Genomic DNA, 17,055 nt, shown 5'->3' on the forward strand with positions numbered 1-17,055 from the left:
TTTGAGCATCTCTTCGTGTGCTTGCTGGGTGCTGAAACATGTTTAGATGTATTTTAATAAAACATTAAATCATGATTCATTATAGACACCACCTTTTTGTGCCTCATTACTGAGAGAATTTCATAGGCCCCCAGAATTCGCAATTTGATTAATGATATGCCTACCATATTTTTCGGACTGTAAGACGCACCCCCACCCCATCCCCCCCCACCAAATTTGGGAGGAAAATGGGGGTGTGTGTTATAGTCCGAATGTAGCTTACCTGGCTCACAGGGGGAGGGGGACAGTGGAGCGGGGTTTTTTTCCTATTTTCCTCCTCTAAAACCTAGGTACGTCTTATGGTCCAGTGCTTCTTATAGTCTGTAAAATGTGGTAATTGAAAGAAAAGGCAGTTGTCCTAAAAACAAATTGTACAAAGAATTTTGTGAATGTAGAGAAAAATAACAATTACAATGGATAAGAAATCATCAAAAACAAGTATTGATACAAGGTAAACAACCAAGGCCATACACTCTTGACAAAACCTGCGGAGAAATCGCGCTTCATCCACCATTAGAAGGGAACGCCATCCAGCTAAACGGACTTCCCGGACGAATGGAGTCCCTAGACGCTCACAGCTCTGTGAGGACTTTTGGAGCCACTGGCCTGGTTATTGTCCTCAGCTCCACTGCTGCCTGGTCCGCTGCCTCTGACACGAAGGGAAAACTGCTCTTTCTTGTCCGCAGTGCCCATCAGAGCCCCACCAAGTGATTTAATTGTGCGTCTGTTGTTCTTCTGTTTCTCCTTTAGATTGTCAGCTGTCACCACACCTGCCTGTGAGAACTATTCTGGTCAGAGGGTAGAGTTCATAATCTCCTGTAGTCCGCAAAACCTGATCACCGACTGGCCCAGGCCTTGCAGTAAACCAGAGTCAGGCAGGGCTGACGGAGTTCCTAGAGGAAACGCAGACTACGTAGCTTTGGAGAGAGCGATCAGTTCCAGGTGTGGGAGCTGCGTCCTGACAGAGAACGGGACCAGGCCCCGCCCGTAGTGAGTGGGGTGCTTCTCTGAGCACCGGGCACCCAATTCACGCCCCTCCTCCATGACAGCAGCCACCCTGGGGTCCTCGCTGGGCTTCCCTGGTGCGCCTGCCTCCAGCGTCTTCCCCACCTCCCTCGTGCCCAGACTTGGTGCTGGCAACCGCTGTGGGTCAGGCTGGAAACCCTGTCCTCAGCCACTGCTCCCACGCCCCAGGGACGGTCGGGGGTCATCTCAATGTGACTGTTGACCAAGATAAAAGAGTGGAAATGACCCTCTTGTCACCTGTGTCATTTTTTGGCTCTTTGTTCTTAGTCATACACTGTGCTGGAGCTTCAGGTACATCTCAAAAAATCTTTTGATTTTTCACCCTGACACCTTGTGAGGTCGATGTCCTTGCCAAAGGACCTGCTTGTCAGGGTGACAGTGGTCCTACCCAGTCTCCAGGGTAGAGTCAGCGGTGGCTTCAGGAGCTGTAGAAAGGGAGAAGGGAGTGGAGGGGTAAGGAAACATGTCTTCTAACCAGAAGCCAGGACGGTGAGGTCAGAAGGAGAAAAGGAGATGCACCCCAAGAAGAGCAGGAATTCACCCCAAATCAGCAGCATGTTCCAGCCCCAATATTTAGGCAGACCTGACTTTCTGGGACCCTGTTTCTACCTCTTTACCCCAGCCCTCACCCCGCGAGGTTCCCCTCCCCAGCCAGTAATACCCCAGCTTAGATCTGAGGGGCCCCAGGTCCCAGTGTCTGCAGCTGGGAGAGGAAGGCTGCCGTCCACCCTGCAAGCGAAGCACATGGCACTAGCTGACGTTCTGAACTCTGGTCACACACAGGGTCTTAGACCTGGGGCAGACCTTGACCTTGGTGAGGGGACCGAGACCCAGAGGGGCAAAGGGGCTAACCCGCCTGCTTCTCCTCGCAGACCGTGCCTGGCGTCGCCGGTGGGCACTCTGAATGGACCATCCCGTAGACGCACATATAGTCTTTAAAACCTGTCCTGTATTTGAATTAAATACTGCTTTATAGCTCGACCTGAGAAGCAAACCAGATCGGATAACTATACTTTCTCACTGTAACATGTGTTTCAAACACCAGACTAGAGAGGAACTTTGGAATATGGCCTGTTGGTTAGTTGTAACTACACCTAGGCCTGGAAGACCCCAGCTTTTTGCAGTTCAGTCTTCTTTCCTTTCGCACCCAGCCTGCCAGCGCCTCCCCTCTGACAGCTCTCCTCTGGGCCGTAGTTTGTTTGTTCACCTACTTTGTTCTTTGGACTCCGCGTTTAAGTGAGATCGTAGGGTATTTGTCTTTCTCTGACTGGCTGATTTCACTTAGCACAATGCTCTCCGGGTCCATCCATGCTGTTGCAAAAGGTAAGCTCTTCTTTTTTGTGGCTGAGTAGTATTCCATTGTGTGAACAGACCACAGCTTTTGCATCCACTCCTCTACTGACGGGCACCTGGGCTTCTTCCAGAGTGTGGTGATTGTAAATAATGCCGCAGTGAACAGAGGGGTGCTTACATTCTTTTGAATTAGTGTTTCGGGCTTCTTTGGATATCTTCCCAAACATGGAATTGCTGGGCCATAAGGCAGTTCCATTTTTAATTTTTTGAGGAAAGTCCATACTGGTGTCCACAGTGGCCGCACCAGCCGCACCCCCACCAGCAGTGCCCTAGGGTCCCCTTTTCTCCACGTCCTCGCCAGCACTTGTGTTTGTGGATTTATTGATGACGGCCATTCCGGCAGGTGTGAGGTGATACCTCGTTGTGGTTTTAATTTGCATTTTTCTGATGATTAGTGACATCGAGCATCTTTTCATACGTCTAAGGGCCGTCTGTATGTCCTCTTTGGAGAAGTGTTTATTCAGGTCCTTTGCCCGTTTTTAATTGGGTTGTTTTCCTTTGGTGTTGAGTGGTATAGGTTCTTTATAAACCTTGGTATTAACCCCTTATCAGATGTATCATTGGCAAATATCTTCTCCCATTCAATAAGTTGTCTTTTTCATTTTGTTGATGGTTTTCTTTGCTCTGCAAACCCTTTTTAGTTTGAAGTAGTCCCATTTGTTTATTTTTTCTTTTTTTCCCCTTGCCCAAAGTGATATATTAGAAAAAATATTGCTATGAGAAATGCCCAAGACCTTACTGCCTATGTTTTCGTCTAAGATTTTTATGGTTTTGAGTCTTACATTGAAGTCTTTGATCCGTTTCGACTTCATTCTCGGGTGTGGTGGGAGAAGGTGGTCTCCTTTCATTTTTTGCACACGTCTGTCCCATTTTCCCGAGGCCATCTGCTGAATGGGTTGTCTTTACCCCATGGCATGCCGCTGCTTCCTTCGTCAAATATTAAGTGATCATAAATGTGTGGGTTTATTTCTGGGCTCTCCAGTCTGGTCCCCTGACCTGTGTGTCTTTTCATGCCGGTGCCAGGCTGTTTTGATTGCTGTGTGCTTGTACTGCAGTTTGGAATCAGGTGGCGTGATTCCTCCAACTCCGTTCTTTCTCAGGATCGCTGTTGCTATCTGGGGTCTTTGTGGTTCCACATAAATTTTTGGATTATTTGTTCTAGTTCTGTGAAATGTGTCGTGGGCATCTTGCCAGGTAGGAACTGCATTGAATCTGTAGAGTGCTTTGGGGGGTACGGACACGTTAACGATGTTAATTCTTCCTACACGTGAACACGGCATGTGCTTCCGCTGATTTGTGTCTTCCTCAGCTTCTTTCTTCAGTGGCTTACAGTTTCCCACGTGCAGGTCTTTTACAGCCTGGGTTGAATCTATTCCGAGGTATTTTTCGATGCACTCGTACATGGGCCTGTTTCCGTTCTTTCCCTTTCTGATGGTTCATTGTTGCAGCATAAAAACGCAGCTGATGTCTGGACGCTCACTTTGCATCCTGCTGCGTCACCGAACTCCCCTGGCAGCCCCGGCAGTTCTCTTGGCGGGCCCTTCGGGGCTCCCCGCGCGCTGTGTCACGTCACCCGCTGCCGCTCGGCTTGACCCAGTGGCACTCGGCCTCTCTCAGCACTCGTGGTCGCCGCGCGGGGTTTGCCGAGTCCTCGCTCTTCAAAATACCTGATTCTCACCCAAAGGTTTCATGTCATTTGGGTTTTAAGAGAATCCCAGGTAAATGATTGAAAGATACAGCCTGAAAAATAATTATAAAATGGTAAAGACAACTTAAACTTTAAAAATAGATTTTCCCTCTTACTTTAAGAGAGAATAAAATACACGAATGCAAATTTTGAGTAATAAATTACTCTTATTTACAATTGCCGAGAGAACTTCTACTGCACATAAATAAAATATATTAAATAATTTACTCCTCATATGAACACAACCAGTTTAAGAACTGCCTTCTGTTTATATACTTCTTACCTCTTACATCTTGTCCTTCTAACGGTGAGATGCTACTGAGCAACTTCAAGGCCAAATACAGGCTTGTTCAAAATAAACCTCGCCATTTCATACCACTAACTGTGTTTACGATGTAAGAGAGACTGTAAGGGTTTCGTTTAACATAGTGAAGCAACCGTCCCGCAAAGATTTGGTCTCACATATTCAAGAGATGTAAAGTTGATAGCTGACTAAACTATGAAGGGTAAATACTTGTGTTCCTACGAAAGTATCACACAACCTCCTCAGAAGTGAATAGAACATTCTGTTACCAGTCACAGGCTCTGACCTGTATTTGTGCAGAAATGAAGGAAGTAAGGCACCGGGGTTTTCTCTCTTTTCAGCCAGATTCCTGTTACCTTAGAGCCGCGATGAGTCTGGTAAGACTTGTGAACTAGACCTGCACTCCCAGCGTGAAAGGCTTTACACGGGCCTCTGTGTATTTAGGGCCGCCAGACGGACCCGCCTGGGCTCTCCGCAGTGCGGGGCCAGGGGACGCGGGGCCAGGGGACACCGGCCCCACGAAGTGCGTGCCTGGCCAGCACAGGGCAGGTGGCCTGAGGAGTGTTTGTTCCTTCTGCTGCCTTCCCTGGATTTTCCTAGTCAGGACCATGCAGAGCACAGAGGGAAGATTTGACCCCTTTCGTGGCCATTGTTGGTGGCCTCAGACCTGGAGCTGGAGGACAGGCTGCAGCCTCTGGGGACAGTCTTAGGCAGCAAGCTGGACCACAAAGACGGAGACGAGCTAGGTCCACAGCTGCCTTCCTGTCCCAGCCTCGGCGGGGTGCCTTTCTTCCGCCCTGCGGCGCCCCTGCCACCATTGAGGGTGCTGCGCTCCCCCGGCATAGCCAGCACAGTGATGGGACCGGGTCCCGCCGGTGTCCCTCCCGTCAGGCGTCCGCGTCAAACCAGAAAGTTAACCAGGCGCCTGCATAGCTTCCGTTTTGCTGAAGAAATACTGGGTGGATGAACCTCTAGTACGCAAAGCCTGGGTGTGGCCGTAAATGCCGAAGTGCTGCCGTTTCCCATCCATTCTTCTCGACTTCCTGAATGCAAGTGGTTTTTATATATTTTTGTAACATTATAAAAGTCTCTTACTTCCTACTGCCTGGGTAGTTCATATAGGATTTAGTTCTTTTGAAATAGGTTTTAAAAAAATGTGCTCTAGCCCATTTATAATTTGGACTGGAATTGTCTTCAGTTATTCGAAGGAATTCTTTGTAATGAGCCTCAAGTATAGAATGAAAATGTCATCTGTCCCAAGGAAATGACGTTCACAGGAGGGGGGACCTTCATCTCTTAGTGTGAATTCTGCATCCACAAGCTTTTCCTCCTCCTTTTAAGCTGTCACTAAGAAATTCACAGCAAAGACGACAAAAATAATATGATAAGAAGGGATGATAGCACTGATTATAAATAATCAGTTTTATTGTCTCAGACCAGCGATTAGATTAAAAGGCATTAATTAGATGCATCTGTAGAAACCTTTACATGTAAAAATGAAACACTACTCTGATTTTTAACAATGTGTCTCTTTTAGTCCGTTGCTGTTTTTTTAGTTATAGCAACAACATACCTAACTGGCTAGAGTTGTTTACATTCTCTAATTACAGGGACAGTGATCATGCAGAATGGGGGCTCGTTGGGAGGCCTGGAACAGTGGATCTAGCCGACCCGCCCTTGGGTTCTGAACGCCCTGAGCTCACCTCTCAGGGAGTGGTTTAAGTTACACTTGCCCAGATGGGCCGGCCTCGCCAGCTCCCTCATGAAACGTTAACAGAGCACGGGGGTCGGCACTAACGTGATTATCACCTGACCTCCCCGTGCTGGACAGAAATAGAAAGTGTCTCCGATGACATCACCCCAGTGCTGGGTCCGTCCATCATCATCTGCCCTCCTGTTTCCCTGGGCTTCCAGAGCGGGGGCGGGGCAGGCGTGCAGAGCGCTGAGTTGGGGCGGCAGACAGAGAGCCCCTCCGTTCAGTAATGCCCACTGGGAATGGGGTGAGCGTGGTGGCCTAGTGCCCATTTCCACTGCGGGCTCTGCAGGAAAAGACCAGGCCCATGGGAGCCTCCCCGCTGGACTGTGGCCGAGTTGAGGACACTGAAAGCTTACTCATCTGTCGGTGTGCGTCCTCAGAGGCTGGCTCTGACAGGTGGCGGGCGGGCGGGAACTGGGGCTGGAGAGACTGGACAGTGCTCCCCTGGCTTATTTGCGTTGCAGTGGGCTGTGCTTCTGGAGATGAGAGACCTGTCTTGTCTCTCACAGCGCCCACCCCGAGGTCTGCGGCACTGCCTGGGGCATCCTCGAGGCTCCAGAGCAAGTGAGCCAGCTAGCGAGCGCTGTTCCCTCTGATTGAAACTCTCCTTCCCCAGGTGTTGTTAGAGGTCACTCCCCACCATTGTAGTTCGAGTCTGTCACCCACTCCAGGGAGCCTGCCCTGATCACTGCCTCTGAGGGAGCGGTCCGCCCATGCGCCACCCCCTCAGCCGCCTTTCCTGCCCTTCTCTTTCCCTAGCACTTGCCACCCTCTGCCCCCATCCTCTGGTTGTCCCGGGCTCCCCCAACCGCAGTGGAAACGAGGCTCCTCTTGGTTTCTTGTGTGGACTGCAGTTATCGGGGACCCAGAGTGGCGTCTGGTGCAGAGCAGATAATGGTTAACACTTGTTGAACCAATGAAAGAGCTCTGTCCCCAGGCCCGCTCTCACTGCCTGACATTTCCTTTCTTCCTCTTTCGTGATCAGTATGTCTTTTCCATAGCTTAACAGCCAATAAATACTTACTAAAACCTTACATTTAATGCCAGGTGAGGAGCTATGGGCCATGCAGAAGAAGCACTAGATATAGTCCAGATCCTCAAATGCTTATATTCTAATGGAGGATGCAGATTGCAAGTTTGAAACAATTAAGTGCTAATTGGTAAAAACCCCAGTTGTTTTTTATAGCGCTTTACAATTTGTATGCAAATTAATTTTCACAAGTAAGTCTGTGTGTGTCCTCTTGCTGTATTACACAGGAGGGTTCTGACAAGGTGTCACAGTGTCGTAGGAACTCGGGGGAGAACTCGTGGAGTGTGAGCTGCGTAGCTCAGGGAGCGAACATTGGGCTTGAGCAAGAAGGGTGGGCTTGACTTGGACAAAAAGCAAGCAGATGAATTAGTGGAGCCCTGGCTGGGGGCTCAGTCGGTGGGAGCGTTTCCTGTGCACCGAAAGGTTGGGGATTCAGTTCTTGGTCAGGGCACTACCTAGGTTGTGGGTTCGATCCCCAGTCAGGGCACGTGCAGGAGGCAACCGATTGATGTTTCTCTCTCACATCAATGCCTCTCTCTCTCTCTCTCTCTCTCTCATTTCTCTCTCTGTCTGTCTGTCTCTGTCTCTCTCTGTCTGTCTCTCTCTCTCTCTCAGAGGAACAAGAACAGTGGGGCGGGTAGGATCCACGTGTGAAAGGCCCGAGGGGTCCGGCACAGCTTGCACGGAATGTCTGTGCGGGGAGGGACCGTGGCAGATCTGAAAGAGGACCGCAGCAGGAGCATGGTGGTCCGGAGGTCCGGTCCACAAGCAGGGTGCAGCACGGGCGGGTGAGAGGCTGGAGCCTCTGCTGTGTGGGCAGCCGGGGGAGCCGAGACTTGGACGGGGCGGGGGAAGGGACCGCAGGCCCTGTGTCAGACCTCCAGCCAGCAGTCAGGGAATAGAATTAGTTCGGCGCCCGCCCCAAACAAACAGCTGAAACAACTATTGAAACGACTATGCTGTCTTTGTTTGAAAGAGTAGGATCTTTCGCTGGGTGATAGCTGTCCCTGCAACATAAGCCTGAGAAGGAGCTCGCACAGACACTGCAGAAGACACAGCAAGATGATTTCCTGACCGTCCACCTGAATATATGCAGATCAACTTAGAGAAGTGTTTCAGTATCAGAAGCAGAGTTTTGAGGAAATAATAGAAAGGGCTGGGAAGTGTTCTTGCTCTAGTGTGGAAGGGCAGGTGGAAATTCAGGATTCTTCAATGAGAACATTCAGAGAAATAAACATTGTCTCCTCGCCGTGAGTCCCTCTGGCCTGGTTTCCTTTCCGTGAGTTTTAGAGATGCTGAACCTAAGCCTGCTGGAGGAAGGACTGTCCCCCATCAAACACCCATGGAACAATGTGGAAATTGGAGCTAGGTAACCATTAGCCACCTAAGAGACATCCTCTCTGGGTTAAATCTCCCTCTTTATTTCCTTCCTGTCCGATCCCCAGGGCAGAGTTATGGGTGGGGAATTGGTTTATCTAGGCTCGAGGCAATTCTTTCTGCTTTTAGATATGCAAGGAGAGGGTATAGCAGGCTATTAAGGCCATTACAACCCTAATAGCTTGGTGATTGATTATTTCTTTATAGTTTTCCATTGTCAGTATTTGTAGTAACATCGTTTTTGAAAGTCAGAAATGGGTTTGGGCATGAGAACGTTGTTCTGGGAAGAGCAAACCAGCGGATGCTGAGCTTAGTGACAGGCCAGCCCAGTGTGGAGAGCTGTCTCCGTATGCGGCTGCAGCTTTGCACAGTGCTTAGGCTTTCAATGGGGGACGTCGGAAACTCGGTTCTCAGCTGCACACTTGATCTAGAACCAGATTTAGCTTTTAAATGTTTTGAATGGATGTTCCTTTCTTTCTGCACTGAAAGAAATACGGCAGGCGATCTACAGGACTTTATCTGTTTGATCTACTACCTTATTTTTTTTGTCATTTAGTTTTATAATTCCCCCCAAAATACCCGAGGCAACATTATTGACACTTATAGACAAATACACTATAGACAATTATCTATTGATTAACTCTGCTGCCTCTTTAACATATAGACCTGAACAGGGTAAATAGATTTTTAAAGTTTAATTAGAGATTGTTATAAACATCTATGAACTAATAAGTTTAAAACTGAGATGAAATGGATAAATACTGAGACAAACACAAAATGTCAAAATTGGCACCAGAATAGAAAAAAAGAAAGAGAGACTTTTAAACCTTAAAGAAGTTTAAATGGTAAAAATTTCCTACCCCCCAAAATACCCAAGACCATATTACTTTACAGGTGAGTCCTACCCACTTTTCAAGAGCTAGTGAATTAGTTTCTTACCCAACTTGCTCCGGAAAACGTGGAGAGCAATCCAGTGGATGAGGCCCGTGTGCCCTTGTTTGCATAACTAGTTAAAGGGGGACAAGGAAGAAGCTGTAGGTTCGGATAGAAAAATAAAATATTATCCAGTGACCCAAAAGTATTAAACACATAAAAACGAAAATGTGTGTGCCTTGCACCAAGACCAGCCTTCTGAGATGAGGAAAACACCAGACGCTCCACGCCCGCCCTGGGCTCCGCTCTCTAAGCAGAGGGCGCGGCTGCAGGGAGGGCGCGGCTGCAGGGAGGGCGCGGCTGCAGGGAGGGCGTGGCTGCACGGAAGCGTGAAGGAGTCGAGTGTAACTAATGAGAGTTGCCCAAAACAACATCAACTTTGGAAATTGATCGAATTTTTCTGTGTCTTCATTGACCAAGTATAAAATATGTTTTAAACGTTACAACTATATCAAGTAAACATAAGGAAGGAAACAGTTCAGATCAGAGCAGAAATAAACCGGATAGAAACTTGAAAACCAGTAGAAAAGAGCAATAAAAATAAGAGCTATTTCTTTGAAAAGATAAACAAAACTGACAGATCTTTAGCCAAAAACATCAAGAGAAAAAGAGGGAGAGTCTAAATAATTAAAATCATTAATGAAAGGAGATGTTACAAACACCACAGAACTGTAAAGAATCGTTAAAGAATACTACAAATAATTATATGCCAGGAAATTCAACAATCAAGAATTGGCTAAATTTCTAGCAGTATATAACCTTCTACTTAATATTGAGAACTTAATACTACTGTTGAATGTTTGATACAGAAATTCTAATTTAGCCCTGGCTGGTGTGGCTCAGTGGATTGAGTGCCAGCCTGAGAACCAAAGGGTCGCTGGTTCGATTCCCAGACAGGGCACATCCGGGGGTTGCAGGCCAGGTCCCCAGTAGGGGGGCGCTCCAGAGGCAACCACACATTGATGCTTCTCTCCCTCTCTCTCTCCCTTCCCTTCTCTAAAAATAAATAAAACCTTTTATTAAAAATTAAATCAGAGGACTAATCTCAAATATTCATTGAATTGCAAATTGGTTTTAAGACCCCAGAAGTCAAAGACACGCGTCCAGAGAGTGACTGCGCACACGCAGTTGCTGCTGTAAGGTAGGAAGTTGTTGTCCACGGCCACACGAAGCTGGAATCTAGGAAGCTGGCCCTGCAGCTTTTTGCCCATGTTGCTGAAGTCAGTGTGCTCTCAGAGTCAGTAAGAACCCGATGATGCGTGAACGCAGTAAGTGAGAGGCACGGTGAGCCACGCAGCCGCTGTCGCGGCTCACATCAGGGGCGTGAACTTGAACTCCATGCCCACGTGACAAGACACCTCTGGGGAGCTTATGGCGGCTTCTTGGGAAGTGGAAAGGCCTCCTTTTTCTCTGACTCTTTCTGGCAGCGTGGTGTGGCCGCTGACTCTCACCCCGGGGATTTGCGTTCGTCTCCCCCCAGCTAGCGAACATGTAAAACTGCCCAGTGACTCCAGAACTGGGGAACAGCAGAGTTTGTAGCGGAAGGAAGGCGTTCTCTCTGTGTGGAGGTGATTCGGAGATCTTAGGCAGAAAAATACAAGCATATCAAAGCCTCTAAAATTGGGGCTGGGTAAAAAAGGTGAAAGGGCCAGGAAAACAACTCAGAGACACAGACGACAGCAGGGTGGTGACGGTGGGGTGGGGGGGATGAGTGGTGGTGGGAGGAGACCTGACTTGGGGCTGTGAACACACAACACAATACCAGACCACGTGTTATAGGACTGTGCACCTGACACCTGTATAATTTTATTAGCCAATGTCACCCCGATAAACTCAATAAAAAGGAAAAAATTTAAATTTAAAAAAGTAAAAATAAATGATGACTTTAAAGAAAACTATTGTTTAAAAATTAGGAATGAAGTCATTGTAAAGTGGCATTAAACCAGGAATTTCAAGTTATTTTTTCAACCATCACTGTCTTTGTGAGAAATCGGTGTAATATTGGAATTTAAATCGTGCAGGTAAGGGAGTGAAGAGAAAGCTAAGCATTTGAGAAAGAAGGTTTCCCTTAGGGTTCTGTTTTGTCAGAGGCCCTGCTTCGCCATCCCGGGAGCAGAAGACCTGAACCACAGAGGAGAACGGGACAGTAAAGAGGCGTCCCGCGTATTCGGGGAGACTGCTCTCAGTGAGGAGAAGGCGGGGTGCTCTGCTGGGCTGGCGCGGACTCTCACGCTCTCTCCTCACCGTTCCAGGCCTTGGAGAGCGAGTTCGTGTCCTGCCAGCTGCACCAGTGGATCGACCTGGTCTTCGGCTACAAGCAGCGGGGACCGGAAGCGGTCCGGGCCCTGAACGTCTTTCACTACCTGACCTACGAAGGCTCCGTGAACCTGGACAGCGTCACCGACCCCGTGCTCCGCGAGGTAGGTGTGCAGGCCAGTCATGGGCCAAGGTCGTCCTCCCTCAGACGCAGATCTGACCTTCCGTCTCCGCATCAACTTCCTTTCAGCATCGGTGGTTCCAAAGCTCAAACGTCAACACTTGGCAAATGGGGGGAAATGAATGTCACACATCAGAACCAAGTAACGGGCCCGCCAGGTGGTTCCGGTCTGAATTGCAGACGCAGAGAATGCGCTCCGGCTCCCTTCCCTTATTTTACTTCAGCGTCTGCGTTAAAATGCTTAACGCCTATGTGTATTATTAACGAGACCTAGTTGAGTGTTTTAGTACAATAGTCCATAAAAATACTCTGCCAGTGTGGTTTTAATGAAAGCAAAATTACAGCCTTCTAGACAGAATACTCAAAAATGCATCGTTAAAATAGACGAGGCTATAGTATTTTACTCCCCTACGTTCTCGCCCTGAAATGCTATGGTTGGGAATTGTGTGCTCCGGCAGTGGTGTTCAACCTCTGTCATCTCGTGGCACACAGAAACTAATCACCAAGATTCCGCAGCACACCAAAAAATAAAACGTTATAATTTTTGCCAATCTGACCCAAAAAATAGGAACCTTTTGGATTCATCCACACCGGATGGCTATTGTTGTGCTGGCCATTGTCATGTGTTTGACGGTCTGAGGGAGGAGAGGTCAGGACCCCTGACCAAACGGGCAGGTGCTGCGAGGAGGCGCTGTGGCCGGCTTCCTCTGCCAGGCCCCTGCCGTCCGCACCTGTGCGTCCACGTCTCCGGTCGGTGCCATGCTTTTTAGCTTTTTATTTTGCACTGCAGAGGTGGGGCACTTGTGGCTTTGGAAAGAGAACGCCCTACCAGAGAAATCTGCATCCGTAAAGTCATGTCTCACGTACTTCTATAAAACCAAAGTGGCTTTATTTGTGTGGCGTCAAGCAGAGAAGGGAAGAGGTCGCGGTCATGTCTTTGGGCCCCGAGGGCTCGTGTTCAGAGAACACGTGGCCAGCGTGGCGCCCCTCGCAATATTGCGCCGTATTGTGAGCACCAGGCGGTGGAGTTACTGCCTGGAGCCGGCAGTGAGTGACAGCAAGTGAATGAGAGCGGAGCCGGGTATAACGAAATTAGTTGGTGCAATAAGGGAGTTCTCTCCACAAAGCATCACGCGCGCCCAATTTCGCGTCTCCCCGGTGGTGTGCGGGCTGTCTGTAATCAGATCACTGGGTGGGGGGCGGTTCTGAGCTCATTCTCCTCACAGTGCTGAGCCCAGCCCCAGTCCCAGAGACTCCCACAAACGGTCGTCTTCTTTTACTACCTGTACTTTAGAATCATGAGAGAGAAGATTATTACAATAGCTTCTAGGACCACCCCCAGTTATTTTTCACTTTTCCTGAATATCGTGCGTATATATTTATTCATTACAAAGTTCTGTTCTTATAAAGAAAGTTGCAGGTTAACCGGTAATCCTCTTAGGCAAATACAAATACAGGGCCCGGCACAAGTAACGCCCCCCCTTTTTTTATTACAAACTCTTTTATTACAAAATCTAAATATTTAAATGAGCGAAAAAAGAGTTGAATGAGAGGGTAAACTGGAATTGGAGTGGAGACTCTCTGTACAGGGGCAGAGCGTTTTGCTCGAGTCCTGCAGAAGCAGCTGCTTCTGCAAACACCGCACCACGGCTTTGGGCCGGGAGTCGTGTGGGGCCCAGCTGTCAGAGCGAGAGGCCTGCTAACGCGCGTGGTGGGAGCGGCTCCGTCCCGGGGTTTGCTTGGGACCCGGGATGGAAGCAATGTGTCATACGCTGTGACCAGGCTACTTGAGAGCTCAGGGCCCTTCCTCCCGCGTCTCATTCCGAGCACGTCGCTGCTGAGCACTGAGGGCCCTGACAGAAGCTCCGAGAAGCTCTCACGGCCTGTGTCCTCCCTCCCTCGGTCCTGTTTTCCGGAATGCCAGGTGCAGGCGCCTGTACCTGCAGCCCTACTTACTGGGGGGCCAAAAAGCCCGTGGTGTTTTTTCCGTACGACGGCTTTAACCTCATTTGAAACAATTGTGTTAGACTGTATTGTGACAGCTGTCATATCAGTGTGCATTTAAAAAAGCTTACCCAACCAGTGAATTTTTGTGCTGCCTTTTTAATACTGAAGATGGAAGAAAATACGCAACCTTCATTTTTGGCATACTACATGCTTTATTATTTAAAGAAAGATAAAAATGCAATTGAAAAACGCAAAAAAATATCTGTGCAGTGTGGAGAAGGCACTGTGACTGATCGAACGTATCAAAAGTTGTTTGCAAAGTTTCTTGGTGCTATTGACATTTTGGCCAAATAACCCTTTGCTGTGGGGCTGTCTTATAAATTGGAGGATGCTTAGCAGCACCCCTGGCCTCTGCCCACCAGAAGCCAATCACGGGAGACAGCCGACAGACTCAGTATATCCAAGTCAGTAAAGTTATTGGTGACAATGAAACGTGGAAAAACTAAACAGACCTTTTAGCCAGCCCAGTACCCCCGTCCCCAGCCAGCGGGGCCCATGCACACACCTGCAGAGATGTTGGCCCTGACCCCACTCACCTGTGTCAGCTCAGCGCATTAAACCTGGGTCAGCAGATTGACCTCATGGGACTCAAGTTCATCTCCCCTCCCCACTCCCTACCCCTCCCTGCCTCCCCTGCCACAAAGCTACAGTGTTCCCACAATGGAAGTTCTGCACGAGCCCCTGAGCCTGCCACAGAGGGGAACCCAGCCGAGTGTGTGAGCTGCCTGATGTGGCCAGGGGGTGACCCTGCTCCACCCCCATCCTCTCTGAACAGGAGGAGCGTGGGGCGCGTGCGTTCGCTACACGGAAGCACTTAGCACCTACGGTCAGAAGAGGACCCGTGCAGAGAAGGGTGCTCATCAGTGCAGCGTACTGGCATATCCGTTGTTTGGTGGTCCCCCGGGCCGCCTTACACAGACACGCCCCCTGGGGCAGGCCCTCTGGGAGGCAGAGCGCCTCCATTCAGAGCATCACCCTAGAGTTCCGGGGTGGGGGGCTCCTGCGCTGTGTGCGGGGGCCTGGGAGTCGGTGCCCCTGAACGGCCGGACACAGGCTCGCGGAACAAAGCCGTGTCCCAGACCTTACCCCGTGTGGTGGGCTAAATGCATTGCCTTTGCTCGATGGCATTTATCACAGTACCTGTGAAATGCTGAGATCACCACACTTTACGTAAGTAAAACCAAAGGAAGGCTCGTTACAGTTACCTTCCCTGAACCCCAGCTAGTCTAAGGAAGGTGACTCTTTTCAAATCCTTAAACAGAACTCTGATTTAGAAGAGAAATACCTAGTATGTGAATGTCCCTTTCGTAGAAAAGAAAAAAACCCCACATTTCGAGCTTTGGAGTCAGGGCTGAACTGTGAGAAATGGCTCAGGGTTATTGACTCAACCCTCCCTGGCAGATGCAGCCACGAAGCAGCGCTAACCTCTGCAATTAGGGCATTAAAATGTCAAGAAATTAGAGGTCAGAATAACAGGTCATTTTCTTCTCTGTGTCAGATTTAAAATTGACGTTCTCTGACAGCTTCGGATCTCAGGCTGAGAAAAATATGACGGCTTAACTTCCTTTACCTTGTAAAGCAGTAATTGGTAATAAGCTTTATCATGACAGCCCGCAGGCAGAGACAAGACAGGGCGCTCAGTGCGCGGCCGGACTTCACATGCAGACACGGGGCCGTTCGATCCCGGGCCGTCTCGACGTCGTCCCGGCCTCACTGACGACATAATCTCAACACTCTGCTTCACAGATGAGCTCCGCCGGCTGAGCAGTTGCTTCAAGCATGACAACGGGTCCTTTTCCTTATTATCCCTTTTTACATATTAATAAAAAACGATGGGATATGATTTATATCTTTACTCACCAAATGCTGGCCACGAAACTCCATCCTTTGGCCTGCCTGTGGTCCCAGGGGCTGCCGCCTGCGTGCGCCTCAGCTGTGGTTGCAGGCCACCAGTGGCAGCGTCGCCGGACCTTGCTCGGACTGTGGGCTCACAGGCCTGTCACCGACCTGCAGTGTTGGAACCCGCCTATGGGGGGCCCCAGCTGACTTGCTCGCAACAGTGAAGCTTAAGGAGTAGCGCTCCCCTAAAGGTGTGTTAGAATGCTCTGGAAGACTGTTCTTTCTACAGCGGTAGAGAGAAGGGTGTAAGGAACCCTCAGGTACCTGCCAGCCAATTGCAAAATGTCTAACTCCCACGTCCCCTGTATCCCCTCCCCCACCCACTCAGCCACTTTCAGATGCACACACCACAGCCACTAATGGCACCCAATACACTGTCCCCACCCCCCACCCCCATGGCGTCTCAGAACAGCCAGGGAGAAGGATCAAGCAGGTTTATTTTGAAAAAATCTCTCGAGGCATTTCCTATACATTCCCAGTTAACAACCATTAATCTCTAAACTCTTAAACTCTAAAACTGTGTTAACCTAAAACTCCTATTAAGTGATTCTCCCAACACCCAGCTCAGTGCGGCCTGAGAGCCGAGCATGGGCGAGGGCTCCTGATTCTCAAGTCAGCGTTTCTTCAGTCCCGTTATTTTGTAGGAATTTAAAAACAGTGGAACGCTGTTGCTGATGCGCATTTGTTTTAGGATGATACTCTTCCTCCAAAACGGTCAGAAGCTGAAGGGTTACCTGATGCTTATTTCCTCTTTGTTAAGTTAAACCGGGATAATTTAAATTGTTTATACTTTGAATGTGTTAATACTTTCAACTCTATAAAACGTCCAGTATTTACAGGGGAAATTTCAAGATAGCTTTAAGGAATCTTTACCAGCCATTTTGTTCATTGTTTCTTCTCTCATTTCCCAGAAAAACAAATTCCGTCAGTCTTTGGGACTCCCAAAGGCCCTGTCGGATTACGCCACAGTTAATATGCAGTTAGTAGAGATTAACAAATTAAATACCACAAATTTTTTTTTGCTGTACATACTCATATAGTAAGTGAAAAATACTTCTAAAATTGCTTTTCAAAAATGACCACATGTGCGATCCTGGGTACAGTCGCTGAGGCCTCGGTGCCCCGAGCGCGGCTGTGTGGCGCAGGCAGGCAAGGGCTCCTGTGGGCCCGGGGGCAGCAGGCGACAGGCCGCATCCCAGCCCCGCCG

General features: G+C 49.0%; 1 protein-coding gene across 5 annotated transcripts in view; it reads left to right on the top strand.

Moving 5' to 3' along the window:
- Nucleotides 1-17,055, top strand: part of NBEA (neurobeachin) — a 470,020-nt gene that overhangs the window by 423,516 nt on the left and 29,449 nt on the right. For all 5 annotated transcript variants that reach the window (XM_053916392.1, XM_053916393.1, XM_053916394.1 and 2 more), the window contains one exon: nt 11,758-11,925. In XM_053916392.1, coding sequence (XP_053772367.1) covers nt 11,758-11,925 — 168 coding nt within the window. The remainder of the gene's footprint in view (nt 1-11,757; nt 11,926-17,055) is intronic.

The sequence above is a fragment of the Desmodus rotundus genome, chromosome 13 (assembly GCF_022682495.2).
Source record: "Desmodus rotundus isolate HL8 chromosome 13, HLdesRot8A.1, whole genome shotgun sequence".
NCBI classification, from domain to species: domain Eukaryota; kingdom Metazoa; phylum Chordata; class Mammalia; order Chiroptera; family Phyllostomidae; genus Desmodus; species Desmodus rotundus.